The sequence below is a fragment of the Grammomys surdaster genome, unplaced genomic scaffold (genome assembly GCF_004785775.1).
Source record: "Grammomys surdaster isolate TR1022 unplaced genomic scaffold, NIH_TR_1.0 169, whole genome shotgun sequence".
Taxonomy (NCBI): domain Eukaryota; kingdom Metazoa; phylum Chordata; class Mammalia; order Rodentia; family Muridae; genus Grammomys; species Grammomys surdaster.
In genome coordinates this window covers 8,838,327-8,856,387 of record NW_021604617.1, presented here as the reverse complement: position 1 = coordinate 8,856,387, position 18,061 = coordinate 8,838,327, and the positions used below count along the sequence as shown (strand labels likewise).

The 18,061-nt window shown below is 49.5% G+C and overlaps 1 protein-coding gene across 1 annotated transcript in view; it reads right to left on the bottom strand.

Moving 5' to 3' along the window:
- Nucleotides 1-18,061, bottom strand: part of Ptk7 (protein tyrosine kinase 7 (inactive)) — a 67,985-nt gene that overhangs the window by 3,823 nt on the left and 46,101 nt on the right. Inside the window, exons 8-17 of the mRNA XM_028766568.1 lie at nt 11,331-11,464; nt 11,055-11,190; nt 10,812-10,931; nt 8,325-8,474; nt 8,067-8,217; nt 7,836-7,963; nt 6,014-6,217; nt 5,127-5,282; nt 4,365-4,597; nt 3,489-3,569 (exon numbers count right to left, since the gene is read on the bottom strand). Coding sequence (XP_028622401.1) covers nt 3,489-3,569; nt 4,365-4,597; nt 5,127-5,282; nt 6,014-6,217; nt 7,836-7,963; nt 8,067-8,217; nt 8,325-8,474; nt 10,812-10,931; nt 11,055-11,190; nt 11,331-11,464 — 1,493 coding nt within the window. The remainder of the gene's footprint in view (nt 1-3,488; nt 3,570-4,364; nt 4,598-5,126; nt 5,283-6,013; nt 6,218-7,835; nt 7,964-8,066; nt 8,218-8,324; nt 8,475-10,811; nt 10,932-11,054; nt 11,191-11,330; nt 11,465-18,061) is intronic.

Below are 18,061 nucleotides of genomic sequence, written 5' to 3'. Positions count from 1 at the left end.
AAGGTTTAATTACACGAGATTAACGGGTTGTGGAGACCGCTCAGTAGGCAAAGCGTGAACACCTGAGTTTGGATCCCATGTAAAGGGCTCACTGGCCAGATAGGCTAGCCAATCAGTGAGGTAAGCAAGAGGCCCTGAATCAAAAAATACGGGTGATAGATCAGGCTTTTAACCCCAGTCCTCAAGGACACAGAGGCAGAACAAGCACCAAATCCCCTGGAAGTGGGTTTACAGGCAGCTGGATGTGAACCACTCACTATCCTGATTTCGGAGAGCCAAACCCAAGTCCTCTAGAGCAGCAGATGCTGCTAAGCCATCACTCCAGCCCTAAGTGAACTCTTTCAAAGCACATGGTCAATGAACTGAACAAACAGCAGGCATGTACTAAGTGTTATACAGAACAGCTCTTGGTAGAATATACCGAGGCTGGCCAAGACAGGATTCTTGGCAAGAAGACACACTCCAAGCTGGGTGGTGGTGGCACACATATGAACTTGGGAGGCAGGAGCAGGAGGAGCTCTAGGCTTGCCTGGAGAGTTCGAGGCCAGCTTGATCTACAGAACATGTTCCAGGACAGCCAAGACTAAACAGAGAAACCTTGTCTTGTAAAAAACTAAATCCAAAATAAACCATGGCACCCAAGAGAGCTAAAACCTGTAAAAACTGTTCTCGAAGAAGAGGGTCACCACGATGAAGGTGCTCCATGCTAGAGAAAAAAAGTCACAGAATGTTTGTATGCTCAAGAGTACTGGTAGAAAGCCGGGCGGTGGTGGCGCACGCCTTTAATCCCAGCACTTGGGAGGCAGAGGCAGGCGGATTTCTGAGTTTGAGACTTCGAGGCCAGCCTGGTCTACAGAGTGAGTTCCAGGACAGCCAGGGCTACACAGAGAAACCCTGTCTCAAAAAAGAAAAAAAAAAAAAAAAAAAGAGTACTGGTAGAGATCCATGATTCTGGGCTAACAGTGGCTCAACAGGGAAAGTCACTTGTCACCAAGCCTGGTGACCTGGAATGCACACAGTGGATGAATAGAGCCACCTCTGTAAGCAGGTATGTATGCAGATACATACTCAAATACCAATAAATAAATACCAACAGATGTATGTTTTTTTAAAAAAGAAGACGCAGGGAGGGGTAGCAGCGGTGGCTGGAGAGATGGCTCAGTGGTTAAGAACAGTGTCTGCTCTTGCAGAGGACCTGAGTTGCCAGCACCCACGTGGTGACTCCAGTTCCAGAGGAGCCGCAGGCACCAGGCATGCATGTGGTCTACATAAACGCACACAGACGAAACACCCTTACACATAAAATAAAGACAAAGTTTGAAAGAAAAAGCCTGCTCCTCTAACCTCTGTCCCTTCATCTACATGGGAGAAGTAAATGATAAAAGACACAGGGGCCCAGCAGTACCCTTGTTACAGAGACAGATAAGGCTGTGGGGGATGACTCTGCAGGAGAATGTCTGCCTACCATCTATGAGGTGCAATCTCAAGTACTAAAGAAAGGAATCTCTTCTAGCCATCAGATGTGTTAGAACACAGACATGCAGCCACACGAGCCTGAGACCTGAATGAGATCCCCAGAGTCTACGGTGGAGGACAGACTGGCACGTGTGTGCCTCAGTCATGCGCTCATACAATAATTAATAACAACAACAAACTTTAAACAATTATAACTAAATACACACATGTAACAGAAAAATGAAGAGGTCCCTTCAACCTTTGGACAAGTAACTGTCTCAATGAGTGCTTCCTCTGCCTTAGAGATTCACTCAGGATCCCTAAGAGAAAAGTCATCAACCACAGAATACAGTCATGGAGGAATGAAAATAAGATGGCGGCTGGCGAGGTGGCTGCTGGGTAAAGGCAAGCCTGAGGACCTGCAGCCCACATAAAGATGGACAGAGAGAACCGATCCCATAAAGCTGTTCTCTGACCTACATACACATACAAATAGTTCATTTGTTTTCCCTCAGACTGGCACGAGCATCCTGATACAGTGTACGTTATCTTCAGAGTCTGGCAATGTTTATGTCATTGTCTCCAAAGAGCTAAGACCACAGGTGTGACCCACAACACCTGGCCAAATCTGTATTCTTCTTAATTTTTAAGATTTTTTAATGGTATATGTGTCTGTCGTCTCTCTGTCTGTCTGTCTGTCTGTCTGCGGGTCTCTCTGTATATATCTGCATGTGGGTCTGTGGGTCTGTGGGTCTGTCTGTGTATGGGTTTCTCTGTGTGTCTGTGCATGCACCTCTGTGTGTCTACGTACCTGTCTGTGTAAAGGCCTGTCTATATTGTGTCTATGTGTGTATCTCTCTGTGTGCAGGTTTGTCTGTCTGTGCCTGGGTTGCGGCACTTGCGTGCAGGAATCTACGGAGGTCTAAGGCCTGAGATTCCCCTGGAGTTGGAATTCCAGGAGCTTGATAACCGGGGTGCTGGGAACTAAGCCTGGGTCCTCGAGAAGAGCAGTAAGCTCTCTTAACCTCTGAGGCTGTATCTCTCAGCCCTCAATCTGGAAATTTAAAGCAGTTCTGTCTCATCTGAGTGCTGTCCTAGGAGGGTATAGAACCTGGCTTCTGAAAACTTCCTCATCGAACTGAAGACCAGTTGCAAAAACACGCAAGCCAGCATGTGGCGGAGTGCTGACATCTGTCAGGCACCTGAGGAAATGACAGAGGTAACCAACTCCCTTCCTGCCTTGACTTCTCATTTGTGCTTTTGAGTTGGGGTCTCATTATATAGCCCAGGCTAGACTCACACCCACTACGGACCCCAGATGGAATCTGGCCTCAAGGCCGTCCTTTGCCTCATCTCCCCGAGTGCTGAGCTGTCAGCCTGCGTCTGCCCCTGTCCCAGCCGCTTACCTTGATCCTCTCTCCTGAAGCCATCCCTTCCTGCCATTCAACTACTTCCTGTCCTTGAGAACTGAGCTCAAAGGCTTTCTCCATCAGGAAGCCTTCTTTGTTAACCACAGCTGTCTGGCTACCTAAGGACCTGGATGCCTTCCACAGCTCGCACCGAGGCCTCCCACTGGCTTCCCGTGTGTGTCATGCCTCGAGTCTTTCAGTCTGTAAGGTCAGAGTCTCCACACACAAGTTAAAGAAACCTGTCCAAGGCCACACCCAACCCGGCAGCCCCTGGACGTGGGGTGCCTGCTGCTGCTTCTGCTGTGAGCCGCGGGCATGTGGGTGACTGCTCTCACAGAAGCTTCAACAATAAAGACAAGGACCGGAGAGGCTGCCTCCTCTGTGAAGCCAGCATGATGACATCAAGTTACTTGCAGGCTACAGAGCTGGAACAAGCCATTTAATCTCTCGAAGCCTCAGTTTCTTGGTCCATGAAATGGGGACAGGAACACACTTCGGGGGACTGCTGGGCTAGCGAACACAGATGACGTACTTACATGAGGCCTGGAACTCGAGTAGTATTGAGTAATAAAGTATGTTCTTGCTTGCAGCCTACTCTGAAGGATTCCCCCACCTTGATCTTACCTTCTGTTTGGTGCTGAGGGGCTGTGACTTCAATTTTTCATCCTTGTTCTTGGAAATCCTCAGGAACTGTTTGAGATCTCCCTGAGGGAAGGGCCAAACACCTCCGTTAGTGAATAGCTCAGCTCTGGGCTCTGAAGCATCAGACCAAGCCTGTGCTTGCAGAGTCCCTGCTTGGAGATAGTGACAAGCCCTGACCTGAATGTGTACTCAGACACACACACACACACACACACACACACACACACACACACACACACCCTACTAACAGAAAACACACGATGCTCAGAAGAAGACTGAGAAGTCCGCTTCCCTAATGCTCCAGAGCGGCAGCATAAAGACCAAGAAGACCAGGACCTAGCAAAGATGGGGAAGACAGAGAGGGGTGACCACAGAAATGGTCACTTGGTGGACAGGCTGGTGATCAGACTGACACCTGAGCCAGGAGAGGAACCGGGTGAGGGGAGGAGGGGAAGTGAAGGGAGAGAAAAGAAAGGGGGGGGAGGGAAGAAGGTAGAAAGGAAGGAGAAAGGAAGAGAGAGGAGACAGGAAGGGAAGAGAGAAGGCCAGCCAGGTTCTGACAAGCTCGTTCTCAAGTGGTGGCAAGTTCTGAGGCAGAAAGAAGTAACAAAGCAAAGAAAACCAGTTGGCAGGGCCTGAAAGGCATCCAGACAGGGTACAAAGACGCCCCAGAACTTAAGACTGGCCTCCAGAAAGACAGGAGAAGCTGAACAGAGGTAAAGGCAAGGCAGGCACGGGAGAGCTGGGGGTCAGGTTGATCAAACAGCAGGAGGCAAGCCTTGTCTGGGACCAGCAAAAGCCAAGACCTGTGTGGTGGCCCAGCCCCGGGACCCTATCCAAGGGCACTCCACAACATACCAGGTCCACGTACTCCAGCACCATGTAGTGGGGCTCAACCTCCCGGCACAGCCCCAGAAGCCGCACCACGTTGGCATGGTTCAGCTTCCCGAACATCTCGGACTCCCTCCGGAAGTCCAGCTGCTGCTGTTCGTCCTTGCTCTGCAGGCTCTTCACGAGTACTAGGGTCTCCGTGGCGCCTTCCTCGATGCCCTGCGCCTTTGCGAGGAACACCTCCCCAAACTCGCTTTTCCCTGTGGGTATAGATCCATGTTGGCAAAAGAAGCCACTGAGTGAGAGACACAACCATGGCCTTTCCTATGGCACATACTTTCACTGCACTGAAGCCATCAGGCAGGTGAGCTATTTCTCCAGCCCCAAAAAGTTTTGATATACTTTAAAAAACAAAACCTCAGAACAAATGTATAATTTCTCATATTTTTTTTCCCTAGAGAAAAAGCTTACTTAGTTCTTCTTTAAAAAAAGAACCATTTTTAGGAAGTTTCAAGGAAATACTACTTGGGGGCTGGAGAGATGGCTCAGAGGTTAAGAGACTGCCCTCCCAGAGGTCCTGAGTTCAATTCCCAGCCACCACTCAGTGACTCACAACCATCTGTAACGGGATCTGATGCCCTCTGCTGGTGTATAGACAAGCATGCAGACGGAGTCCTCATATACATAAATAAGTAAATTTACTAAATCAGAACCACCTCAGCCCATTACTCAGATGCAAGACCAGCGTCCTGCAGCAAAGCTGGGGCAGCTGTAGGCAAGGCCACATACCCAGAGTGGTGATGGGCTGCAGGCTGGCCCGTGGGAAATGCATCTTATCACCGGTGCTGTGGCGCTTGTTGGTGGCCGTAGGACCAGAGCCCAAGCTGGTCAACGCCACCTCTTCCTGGATCTCTGCTGATGGCTGTCCATTCTGCAACGGCCCGCCTGGGAACAAGGGGTCAGGGGTCAGGGGTCAGGGGATCTCCTAAGACTGACACCCTGCATACTGCCAAAAGCTCAGTCCCCTTGTGCTGTGGTGTATATTGTCCCCTCGCCGCCACCACCGTGCTTCCTGCCAACTTGAGTCCAATCACACACAAAACAGCTATTCGCACAGATAACGTGATGGGGCTTAGGGGCCGGCTGCAGGCCCTGGGTGTGACCAGTGACTGATGCAGAAGATTAGGCGGTATAAAGTGAGTTTGGGGAGGCTCTAATCTCAATCACTGAACCTGAATGTCATATCCACACAAGCTGTTTGGTTTCACTGGACCCACTGTAGCAAAGGGGAGAGCCATCAGTGGAGACCCACCAACGCCCTCAGGGAGCAACTACTGGTGGGAGGGATTAGAAAAAAGATGGACAGATAGACTGCCCCTGGAGGCTGACTACCGAAAAGACATGTAATAGACACATGTATATGCATACCATTTTTATCTGTGCTTTACTGGTGGTGGGAGAGAAGGCTGGCCCAAGAGGCCCCACTGAGGGAGTCCCAAGGCAAGCAGTTCAGAAGTCAAGGTCCTGAGAATGGGCCAACTCTAGGCTTGCAGCCAGAGGAGAGGCAGCCCCAGGTCCATCCCCCAGCTTCAGTTCTGCTGCCTCTCTTCCTCCACAGCTGCCACAGGAGGGTGCTCTGTACCCATGCTGGCCCACCTCCCGCCAGCGGGACCCACCGTTGAGGCACTCCGTCTCTGGCTCCTCCCCTTCCGGCTGTTTCTGCAGTCTCTTGGCTTTACATCGCTTCTTGCAGTAGAACATGAGGCCCAGGACAGCGATGATATAGGCTACCGCTGCGCCCACTGACAGCCCGATGGTCTGGATCATCTTGTACGGGGGAGGGCTGCCTGGGCCCTCTGAGTCCTCCATCACTGGCTTGTCTGAGAGACACATGGAGAGGTCAGGACAGGGGCTACTCAGGCAGACCAGCCCCCGAGGCTCTACCAAATTTCCCCGCCCCGGATACATGATAATTTCTAGACACTTGAAGGCCTCTACATGCCATCAAGACCTGAGGAGCATCCCTGCCTTCTCTGGATGACTCGATACCGTGAGCTCACCCTGGAGAGGATACTGGGAAGCTTCTGGTTTAGCATCAGAGCATCACTCATTGTTAGTCTACTGGCTTTCAATGGCTCAGAAGACAGAAGTCCCATGAGTCACTAGGTGAACGGCAAGAGATCCCACACTCCATTTTCTACGAGATACGTTACTAGGAAACAATTCTGATGAACTGAGACGTTTGTGGGAAGTTTGTGAACTTTCTTCCTCTTCTCTTCTACAGCCACAGTGACAACTTCTCAAAGGGACAGAGATCACTAGGGCAGGTGTGGCCTGGGGCTGTTAACCTGTCATCATTTCTGGACCGCCTGCATTCTGACCCGGTCCCCTCCCCTCGCCACTTGCAATAGTTCCAAGTTTTTGTTTCTTTTCTTTTGTTTGAGACAATGTCTCATGCTGTAGCCCAGGCTACCTTGGAATTCACTATCTAACCCTGACTAGCCTTGAAGTCATGACAATCCTCCTGTCTCAGAATCCAAGATCCAGGATTAGCCTGGTTCATAAATATGAAACTTTTTTTTTAAATTACATTGATATGTACATGTTTGTGTGCCTATGTGGGTGTGTGTCTGTGTATGTTTGTGTGTCTAAGTGTGGTATGTGCCTGTGATGTTTGTGTGCCTATGTGTGGGTGTGTGTCTGTGTATGTTTGTGTGTCTAAGTGTGGTATGTGTCTGTGATGTTTGTGTGCCTATGTGTGGGTGTGTGTCTGTGTATGTTTGTATGTCTATGTGTGCATATATGCCTGTGAGTACAAGTGCTGTCAGAGGCTCGAGGCCTCAGGTCACCTGGAGCTGGAGGAACAGGCAGTTGTGACCTGACGTCAGATACTATGAACAGAACTTGGGTCCTCTGAAAGAACAGGAAGTGCTCTTAACCTCGAAGCCATCCGTCCCTAAGCTTGGATCTTGTAGACTTCGTCCCCAGCCTAATGAAGCTACTGGGAAGAGGTAGGACCTTCAGAAGGTGAGACCGAGTGGAAGACAGCAAAGTCATGGGGAGGCGCCCTTCAAGGGGACACGGAGGTGTAGCCCATTCATCTCTTCTGCTTCCCACTCAACACATGAGAAACAAGATGTCTTCTCTTCTGTCACATACTCTTTGTCATCATGTACTATGTTGCCACAGACCCAAAGCAACAGGGCCTAAGCAACACAGGCCGAAGGCTCTGAGATTTCAAGCCAAAAACCTGTTCTCTTTGTAAGTGAACAAGAGAACGAGGCATTAGAGAGAGAGAGAGAGAGAGAGAGAGAGAGAGAACGTCCTTAAGCAGCCAAATACACACAGCTCAGCTGTGTAAATGACAGCCCAGCAAGATAAATGACAGCCCAGCAAGCAGTCCCATGTGAATGTCTTCTCTGTTCAGGATGCCAGTACCGGTAAGATGAGAAAGGATTCCACCCCTTCCCCTATAGGGTGCTCTTTCCAGGCCCATACCCACGACTAGGAGCGGGGCCTCCGTGTGCCTGATGTTACAGCTGTTGCCAGCAATGCAGGTATAAGAGCCTGAGTCCTCAGGGGCCACATCATGGATCACCAGGGAACCGTTCTGGAAGATGTGCATCCTGTCATGAGAGAAGCCATGGGAATGGTCACCTGGCCAGCCCCCAGGGAGCCACCACCACAGGAAAGGTGAAGTCAATGTGGAAGGAAGGGAAGCGGCCCTACCTGGGTCCCAGCTTGGTGGGGTCCAGGATTCGGTCTTTGCCTTTCCACTGAATAAGAGGCTTGGGGTCCCCCTGTGCCTCACACCGCAGCAACGCTGTGTGGCCCTGGTACACAGTTGTCCGCTCTGGTTCCACCTTGAAGGTGATGAAAACTGCACAGAAAGAGACCAGGGAGGATCGGGAAGTAGTGAGCAATGGAGGTGTCGGAATGTTAAGGTGTTACCCCCGGGCCCTGCTAACGCCGGCTCCTGGGCACTACCTGCCACCGTCAGCTGGACGTGGGCACGGATCTGGCCCTGTGGCTCGTTGGACGCAATGCAAGTGTAGTTGCCAGCATCACCTCGGGTCACTCGGGCAAAGTGTAGGGTCCCAGCATTGTCTGTCACCCACTCAGGAAGGCTGCTTCCATCTGCAGAAAGAGAAACCACGCCATGGGCTAGAATGACACGGATGGCTGAGCAGGCAGGCCCTCAGTTACTCAGTTCTACGCCACACAAGCCACGCCCCTCTCTACTCCACACAAGCCACGCCCCCTACACCCCACACAAGCCACGCCCTCTCCTCTCCACACAAGCCACACCCTCTCTTCTCCACACAAGCCACGCCCCTCTCTACTCCACACAAGCCACGCCCTCTCTTCTCCACACACGCCACGCCCCTCTCTACTCCACACAAGCCACGCCCCTCCGTACACCACACGAGCCACGCCCCTTCCCACACACAGGCACGTCCAAAGGTCCCTATATTTACAGCTTCTCGAGTTGTTTAGGCTTCCCTCTATCACAGCTCAGCACCATTTCACTTGTGCCGAACTAGACTTCTGATCTGGCCAATGTCTGGCCTCGGCCTCACCTCACAGACTGTTGCTACTCCTCCCTCCTGATCCCATCCTAGATCCTCCAGGACACTACTTCTTCCAGAAAGATCCCAGACCTGAGTGAGGGAGCCTTCTGCAGACACCACAAACCCACTCTCACTCCCACGGCTGGCGCAAATGTGAAACCAGTCCAGCCTTGTAGGAACAATTTGGAGGCTCATACACATGGTTATAAAAATGTCCATACCATTTTATAGTTATATATTTATTTTACATTGTTTATATATTTTACATACATTTATTTTATATTATCTGTATATTAGATATATTTATTTAAACATAAACACATTATGATATGTATTGTATACTATATTTTATAATTATATATGTGTTAATATATATTATATGTAAATATAACATAATATACATATATAATATAAGATAGCATTATATACATACACATATAATTATATAGTATATACTATGTATTGATATGTTATATATTATATACAAATACAATATATAAAATAATATTATATATGCATACACACTCACTCTTTCTCTCTCTCCTGGGATTCTTTCCTAAAACCTAAATCCAGAAAACTAAAGCCTACCAGCACTGAGACTGGAGATCCACTAGAGCAATTAAGAGGAGGGGTAACACCCCAAGCCTCTAACACTTAAGAGAATATTCAAGTCAATGACAATGAATCCAATTACGAGACTGTTATAATAAAGACAAAGGAGAAACGCTTAATAATGCTAAATTAAAAATCATGTTAAGTGCTAGAACTCAGGAGGTAGAGGCTAGAACTCAGGAGGCAGAGGCAGCCGAATCTGTGTTTGAGAACAGCCTGGTCTACAAGCTCCACGTTTCAGCCAGGGCTAAACAGTGAGGTCTGGCTTCATAAAGAAAAGAGGTGGGGGAGGGGAGCTGGAGAGATGGCACAGGCTGCTCTCCCAGTCTCAGGTTTGGCCTTAGCACCCACAGCACCTATACAGTGGCTCCCAGCCCTCTCCAGCCACTATAACTCCAGTCCCAGTGGATCTGAGGCCTTCTGCTGGCCTCTGCAGGCACTACAGAGTGTGCAGACAAACCATCAAGCAAAACACCCATACACATAACTAAGAAAAAAAAATAAAACAAAAACACATATACCCTGAACATGGTGGTACATGCCTTAAATCCCAGTACCCGGGAAGCAGAGGCAGGTGGATCCCTGGGAGTTTGAGGGCAGCCTGTTCTGCATAATAAAACTGTCCCCAAAATGAAAGGTCAGGTGTACGGATGCGGATGCACACCTATAATCACAGAACTTGGAAAGCTGAGGCAGAACGACCATACACTCAAGGTCAGACTGGCCTGCAGTGAGGTCCAGGCCAGCTAAAACTATATAGTAAAACCTTAATGGCAATTAACAAACTAAACTAATTAATTAAATAATTAAAAGATAAATAAAAAGTTTTTGAAAAGTGGTCAGGGACATAGCTCAACAGAGGCAGCTTGCCTGGCATGCTGAAGGTCACAGGTTCAAACCCCGACTACTCTACTAATTCAAATAAACAAAACAAGCCTGTCTTTGGTCGGGAAAAGTAATAAGTAAAAGTTGTATATATAATAAAATTATTATGCAAGACTAAAAGATTCACAGAAGGAGACAGACATAAAGATGGCAGATAGCAGAGTGATGTCCCCCGCCCCAAACAAATGTTTGTCAAACGCCATGCTACTTTAATACTACTGGTGAAGAATGGTGTCAACACCACTGCCTTGACAGCCCACCCAGCAGCTGCGAGTCGCCATCAGTGCTGACCAGTGTGGGTTCTCCCAACAATTCCAGGTGTAGGCTGGGCACTGTCCCTCAGACATATGCACACATGACTAATTGACTGCTTTGTCCACCACAGCCTGTGTCACATGGTACTCACCTGCCCGTACCCACTTAACGGTGGGCTTCTCCCGGCCAGTGGCTGAGCAAGGCACCGTAGCCTCCTTATCAAACTCCATGCATTGCTGTGGCTGCGGCGGCGGCGTGAACTTGAGTTTTTCTGGTTCGGTGGGGAAGGAGATGAGGAATAAGTGAGACAGGGAGAGAGGCCAGGGCCATTCCTGTCACCCCCCTGCCTACACAGGCTATGCATTCTTCCAACATAACACATACACCAACTCACCCAGCACCTGGACGCGGGCCTGGGCCTCGATGCTCCCGGCTGGGGTGCTGCTCACACAGCGGTACAGTGTCCCATCATAGACCTCCACGCTATTGATGCGCAAGGTCCCATTCTTTGAAACTTCGAACCGTGAGTCCTGCAGGACACAGACTTCAGTAGACAAGGGCTAGTTCCATCTCCCTGAGGGCAGCCTCAGGGGTAAGAGAGGTCTGGGGGTATGCACCGAGAAAGGCTGTGGGGAACTCTCCCATCCACCAAAGAGCCAACCTTTCTCACCTCCGAGATCAGCATCTGGTTCCTGTACCAGATGACAGTGGGTTTGGGTGTGGCCTGAGTCAGACAGTGCAAGTAGCCAGGTTTGCCCTCTTCCAGCTGGCTGTCTTGGGGTTTCCTCAGCCATGTGGGTACAGCTAACAGAACGAGAAACAGGCAAAGCTGAGCAACAGGTTTCCAAAACCAAAGGTCAATCACAGAGTTCTCCAGTCACAAGTGCTCCCGAGTCACAAGTCCTCCTGAGTTCAGAGCCCCCAGGCTGCTCAGGCGGCACGCAAAGGCCTGGGTGCCAGCACTCTCCGATACCTTTATTCCATCCATAATAAACACCCCAGGTGCAGTCCTCTACCCATGGTCCGGCCAGGGAAACAGAAGTTCAAAGAAGTAACGACCATTGCTACCGCGTGAGGAAGAGGGTCCACGGCTCTGCTTTGCGACACTCCACCAGCAGGGACTCTGAAGTTAAGAGCAGTGTCTGCTCTTCCAAAGGATTCCCAGCACCTATAAGGTGGCTCACAACCACCTGTAACTCCAGTTCTAGGGGATATGAGACCCTCTTCTGGCCTCTATAGACCCCCAGGCATGCAAATAGTGGTTTTCTCATTACATCGTACCATGCTTAGCCTCAAGTTTGAATATGGAATGTCCCCCATAGAGCTGGGCACAGAGCCGGGCAGTGGTGGCGCACACCTGTAATGTCAGCACTCAGGAGGCAGAGGCAGGCAGACCTCTGAGTTTGAAGCTAGCCTGGTCTACAGAGTCAGTTCCAGGACAGCCTGGGCTACACAAGGGGACTCAGGAGGGGATATCCCTCACAGGCTCAAGTGTTGTAAGCTTGGTCCCCAGTTTGTGGCACTATTTGGGAAGATGACAGAAACTTGAGTAAGAAGCTGAGGCCTAACTGGAGGAAGGGTCTTCAAAGTCACATATGTCTTTGAAGAACATGACTTGTTCCCCAACCCTTCCTCCTTGTAACCCCTTCTGCTTCCTGGCTACAGTGAGTTCAGCAACTTCTGTCACAGGCTCCTGCCAACCAAATATTGTCTCCCCTTAGACCCAAAGCAGTGGATGCAACAGGCCATGGAGCAAAAACCTTTGAAACTGAGTCAGACACAAATCCTTCCATTCTAACATCACTCCGACATTTGTCACAGCGAGACAGATGTCCTCGGTCCTCAGAACTGCTTCATTTTACCTGCGTTGTCTCCCTACATATTCTCCTCGAGCTTATGAACACACAACCCCAACCATTCATCTCCTGACTCACGGCACCTCCTCACAGCAAGAACTGTCTCCTGGCAGTGCCAAACAGGTATCTACAAGCATCCAGGCTTTACGTACATAGAAAACTACACTCATTTCCCCCCAAAACCTGTTTCTCCTAATTCATGCTATGTCCGAGAGCTACCTTTGTCCTACACTATCCTCTGCTTTCTATCTCAGTGGGAGCACTGTGTTCCAGCCAACTGTAGAAGCTACAGGTCCAGTCTTGACTTACTTGTCCCCCGAGGCCAGGCTGGGGGACAGTTTTCTGCACTGTGTATACAGATCTCCTGTCTCAATGCGGTGTAAAAAATTGCTTCCTATCACCTCCGATTGGTTAATAAAAAGCTGATCAGCCAATAGCTAGACAGGAGAGGAGGGGGCGGGACTTCTGATCTCTGTGAGTGGGTCCTGGGTAGAAAGAGGAAAGCCGGAGAGTCATCAGGAGAGTTGCCACGAGGAGCCGGATACAGCAGCGGCAACCAGGGCAAGCCTCAAATGGCAGGTAACAGGTGTGTGGCTGAGTAACAGGCAGCATGGTCAGGTCAGAATAGACGAGGGCCTGACAAGCTACAGGGCAAGAAGCTTTTAAATAAATACATCAGGTCTCTGGTCATTATTTCAGAGCAAGGGTAAGCACAGGAAAGTCCATACATTTAGAGGCCATCACTTTTATCCTAGACCAACCCTGCTTATTAAAGCTCTGAAGCTGGCCGGGTGGTGGTGGCGCACGCCTTTAATCCCAGCACTTGGGAGGCAGAGACAGGCGGATTTCTGAGTTCGAGGCCAGCCTGGTCTACAGAGTGAGTTCCAGGACAGCCAGGACTATGCAGAGAAACCCTGTCTCGAAAAACCAAAAAAAAAAAAAAAAAAAAGGCTCTGAAGCTGGACCCGGCGTTAGCCAACTCTTGTGTCCGCTGCTATCATCTCCACTCAGGCTCATTCACTAGTCCTTGGGGTATCTGCTAATTTCTATTTATATTTTTGTTTGGAGACAGGGTCTTACTATGTATCCCTGGCTGTCCTGGAACTCTCTGTGTAGACCAAGCTGGCTTTGAACTCACAGAGATCCACCTGCTGCTTCTGCCTCGGAGTGCCAGGATTAAAGGCGTGCGCCATGATGCCCAGCTCCTACTTATACTCCTGTTGAAACAATGGCTTTTGATTCCCAGCACTTGGGAAAGAGCAGCAATTGGATCTCAGTCTGACCTCCACAGTGAGTTCCAGGCTGGCCAGGGCCACACAGTGCATGCGTGCTGATCAAACACAGCTTCCTGGGCCACTCTTTCTCCTCACCATGTGGGTTCTGGGGACTCAACTCAGGCTGTCAGACTTGGTGGGAGGCATCTAAACAGCCCTGTTTAGTTAAGCATTTTGGTCTTCTTGGCATAGCTGGAATGATCTGAAAAGCCAGTCTTCCACGTACGAGTGAGACAGAGTGTCTGGAGCCATAGTCAGCCCATCCCCCCGCCCCTCGCCCAGCCTTTTCATCTTTTTTTTAATGTGACAGCCACACATTCTCCATCAAGAAGCAGTCTATCTCTGTTTCCTGGCTGCTGGGTGGCCTGAGACTGGCTTTGCCTTCTACAGAACAGTTCGGTTCTCTTGGAATCCAGTTCCTACATGAGGAAGACTGACCTAGCCAGGCACGTGAAGAGGACTATCGGAGACCAGCAGGCCACTAGACATGAGCTGACTGACTGGTCCTCCGGCAGCACTGTGGAGTTTGTGAGCCCTTGAAGGGGAATCCTACCCTCAAAAACCAAAGCACATCCATGGCCGTTCGAAGCCACTGGGGCCAAGAACCACTTGCTATGAGGTGCTGGGTAAATGACACACTTGAACATGAGCTGAGGTCCTCACAGGTTCTTACAGGTCTCCACCTCGCAGACAACCGTACCCAGTCTCACCAGCATGCAGTCTACTGAAGCCGGGCAGGTCCTGCTGTCTCCCAATCGCACACCTACTTCCAGCTGGGATCCATCCTTAGTTTAAATACTAGCCCCAGTGGCACCTTCTAGAGTCTTCCCTAACCTCTCCCCACCCCTCCCATCTCAACATTTCTGTTATTTTTCTGTGTAGTTGAACTGCAACCTTAAATGATGTATTTAGGGGGCTAGGGAGGATGGCTCCGTGACTAAGAGTCCTTGTTGCTCTTGCTGAGAATCTAGGTTCAGTTGCCAGCACCACATGGCAACTTACAACCAGCTCCCAGGGAGGGGACCTGATGCTCTCTTCTGGCCCCTATGGACACCAAGCGTGCATGCGGTGCAAAGACACTTTCAGGCACAACACTCATACACAGAGAATAAAGTTACTGAAGTTCTGTAATTGCTCACTAAGCTGTTATTCACACTTGTTTGGTCTCTCCTGACAGAATATAAGCAAAGGTGTGTGTCTGTTTTCCTTATTGCCACATTCCCACTTCTGAGAACTGTGCCCTAGCATAAAGGGTCCACTCCACAAGTATCTGCTGACTGAACAAGGTCCCAGAACCCAACTTCCTCTGACTCTACACTCTACAGCTCCATGCTCGATCCCGAGATGCTCACCTCACACACCACTCCCGAATTCCACAGGTCTCCTCGGAGAGCATCTCTGAGAACAGCTCTGTCATTCTGTCAAGTGACCCACCGAGGCCGCAGTTTCCAAACTTGAACAGGCGTAAGCATGAGGTTCTGAGTTCTGAATGTGCCCAAAGCACCCCCAACCGCCGAGGCCCACACAGGAGGAACAACAAATGGCTTTAGAACTCACAGAGTGTAGCCCACAGGTTAGCCACATAGGTGAGCCTCGGTGTAGCTGCAAGGACCACGTGTTCTGAGGACTTCATGCTGTTACAGAGTTCTGCTCTGCTTGCTGCCCTCACATCCCTCTTAATCTAAGAATCATATGGAAACTCTAAGGGGCTTCCAGCCCCTCACTGGGCAGTATCTCTGGCACTCACAGTATTAAAGCTTGATCTCTGTCAGACATTGCTGCTGGAGCAGATTAACGATTCAATCACTATCCGACCAAAGAACTTAGAGACTTAGACTGTCTGCAGTGACCACCACCCTCAGAAAACATTTGGAAAAAGAAAACTGTTAGTGAAGCCAGGCTGAGATGTTTATACTGCTGGCTCTGATGTAGAAAATCTCAGGGAACAATATGAAGTTCAGAAAGGCACACTCTCAGTACTTAAGCTAGGACCTTTATGGTCAGGGAACAAGAACAATGGCCGTGCTGGCTGACGTGACTCTCACTGAGGCTGGACTGGTGAGGATTGATTCCTTATACCCACTTTTGCCCTCAGCCTCCTGATATGACTTATTAGGAATTGCTGATGAGTAGATACACATTCTGGGCATTTAAGGTAGATATGACTGACCTTTATATAAAAGTTTAGATTTCTGATTCTTTTAAGATGCTTACAAGATTACTTTTAAAGATAATAATAAGTACTCCTTTCTTTGTAACGACAAATTGCTGCCTGCCATATAGTAAGAGGAACTGGCTGAGAAAGCTGCCTTGCTTTCTCACACTTTGTTAACCTATAACAAGCTGCTTAGTTATGAGTGTCCATGGGTTTGAGGGAATAATTTCTTTTCTTTACAAATGTTATTTCTTATAAATTTACTGAAGAACACATTGTTTTCTATAATCATCCACTAGAAGAAAACTAAAACATAATCACACTGTAATTCTATACTGCTTGAAAGATCTTGCTGGGATATGTAGGCTATGGAAGAAAGAATAAAGTGTGGAGGGCTGGAACATGGCTCCTTCCATCCATCAGCTGTGTGCATGTATGTACATGTGCGAGGTTTGAATGAATGGGGTGGCATGTTGTTCTTTCTACCCATCAACCATGACTATGTGAATGTATGTATATATGTAAAGCTTGTCTGGGCGAGGGTTGGAACTGGCTCCATCCACCAATTGTGTGTGCGTGTGTGTACATGTACATATGTACATCTGTGTGAAATGGCTGGCACCTAAATGCTGGAGCTCTGCTCTAACTGTTCTGTGTGTGAATATGTGTATATGTCTGTCTGTAGTTCTCTATGTATGTAGGTATGCATGTATATATGTATGCATGTATGGACATATTTGTATGTATGAAGTTATTGGACTCTGCCATTTGTTTCATCCTCTCTGTCTCTCTGTCTCTCTCGCTCTCGCTCTGTGTGTGTGTGTGTATGTGTGTGTGTGTATGCCAATTTTCTCTCTTTCCCTCTCTTTCTCACCAGCCCCAAAGAGTTAAAGAGTTCATAGCTTTTCCACCAGCCACAGGGAATGGCAGCTTGAGTAAATGAAGCTTTGTTCCCTCAGGGAAAAGTCTGCTGTGTAGCTTCTCTAGTCTCTGGCTGCCATTGGCAGCAGCCCCTATAAGTATCTGGAGCCATCCCCATCAGTAACTCTAAGCACTGACCCCCCAAAGGCTGCCTGCCTCGGTTTACCCACCACATGGATGCCAAGGCTGTTCACTGGCACCTAACAAAGCGGATGACCCCTAGGTCCCGATCAGGACTAGCTCTCCGGCTCTCATCATACGGCTGTGTGAGCATGCCCTGCGCCTTGTCTGTGCTGAGACTTCTCACCTGAACCAGGTGCCCAAGTGCAGAGCACTATGTCCTCTGAGATGGAAGGATTCTTTACTCTGAAGCAGGGTTTCTGACAGCTGAGACTGTCTTTGAACATCTGATCCTCCTGATTCCGCCACCTGAGCGCCCAGGTTGCCAGCCAGCGCTCTTCTCAGCGTCCGCGGCACTGGTGAGCACCAGTGCTCTGTGCACGGCAGACATGCACTCCGTCTACCAGCTGTAAGCTACATCCCTGGCCCAATTTCATTGTCCTTATGGGAGGAACGTCACCGAAATGTCTCATTTTAAAAGTTCTAAGATGTATTTTTATTTTACATAGAGCAGTGTTTTGCCTTCAGGTATGCACGTGGACCACACTAGGGGTACGTGTGGAGGTCAAAGAAAAGTGTCAGATCCCCTGGAACTTGGAGTTACAGACAGTTGTGAGCCACCACATGAGAACCGTGGGAGCTCAAGCTAGGTCCTCTGCTAGAGCAAAACGTGCTCCTAAGCACCCCTCCAGCCAGAGCACAATGAGCTAGAACAAAACTGGCATCTGACCTCTGTTACTTCTCAGAGGGAAAGAGAGAGACTAGAGAGAGGGACGGCTCAGTGGGTGCTGTACATGCTGCAGAAGCTTGGAGTTCCTGGACCCATGTGAGACCCAGGTCCAGTGGCAACATCTGTGACCCAGCACCGAGCAGCAGAGACAGAAGTGTCCCTGCAACCTGATGGCCAGCCGGTTTGGTAGAAACAGCTCTGGGCACAGGGAGACCGTGTCTAACGGTGGACAGTAGAAGAGGGCACCCAACACTCAACTCTGGCTTCCACAGGCAGAAGTGAACACACCTCTTACACTAGAGAGGGGTGGCGGGGGGAGGGACAGAGAAAGAGAGAGAGGGACAC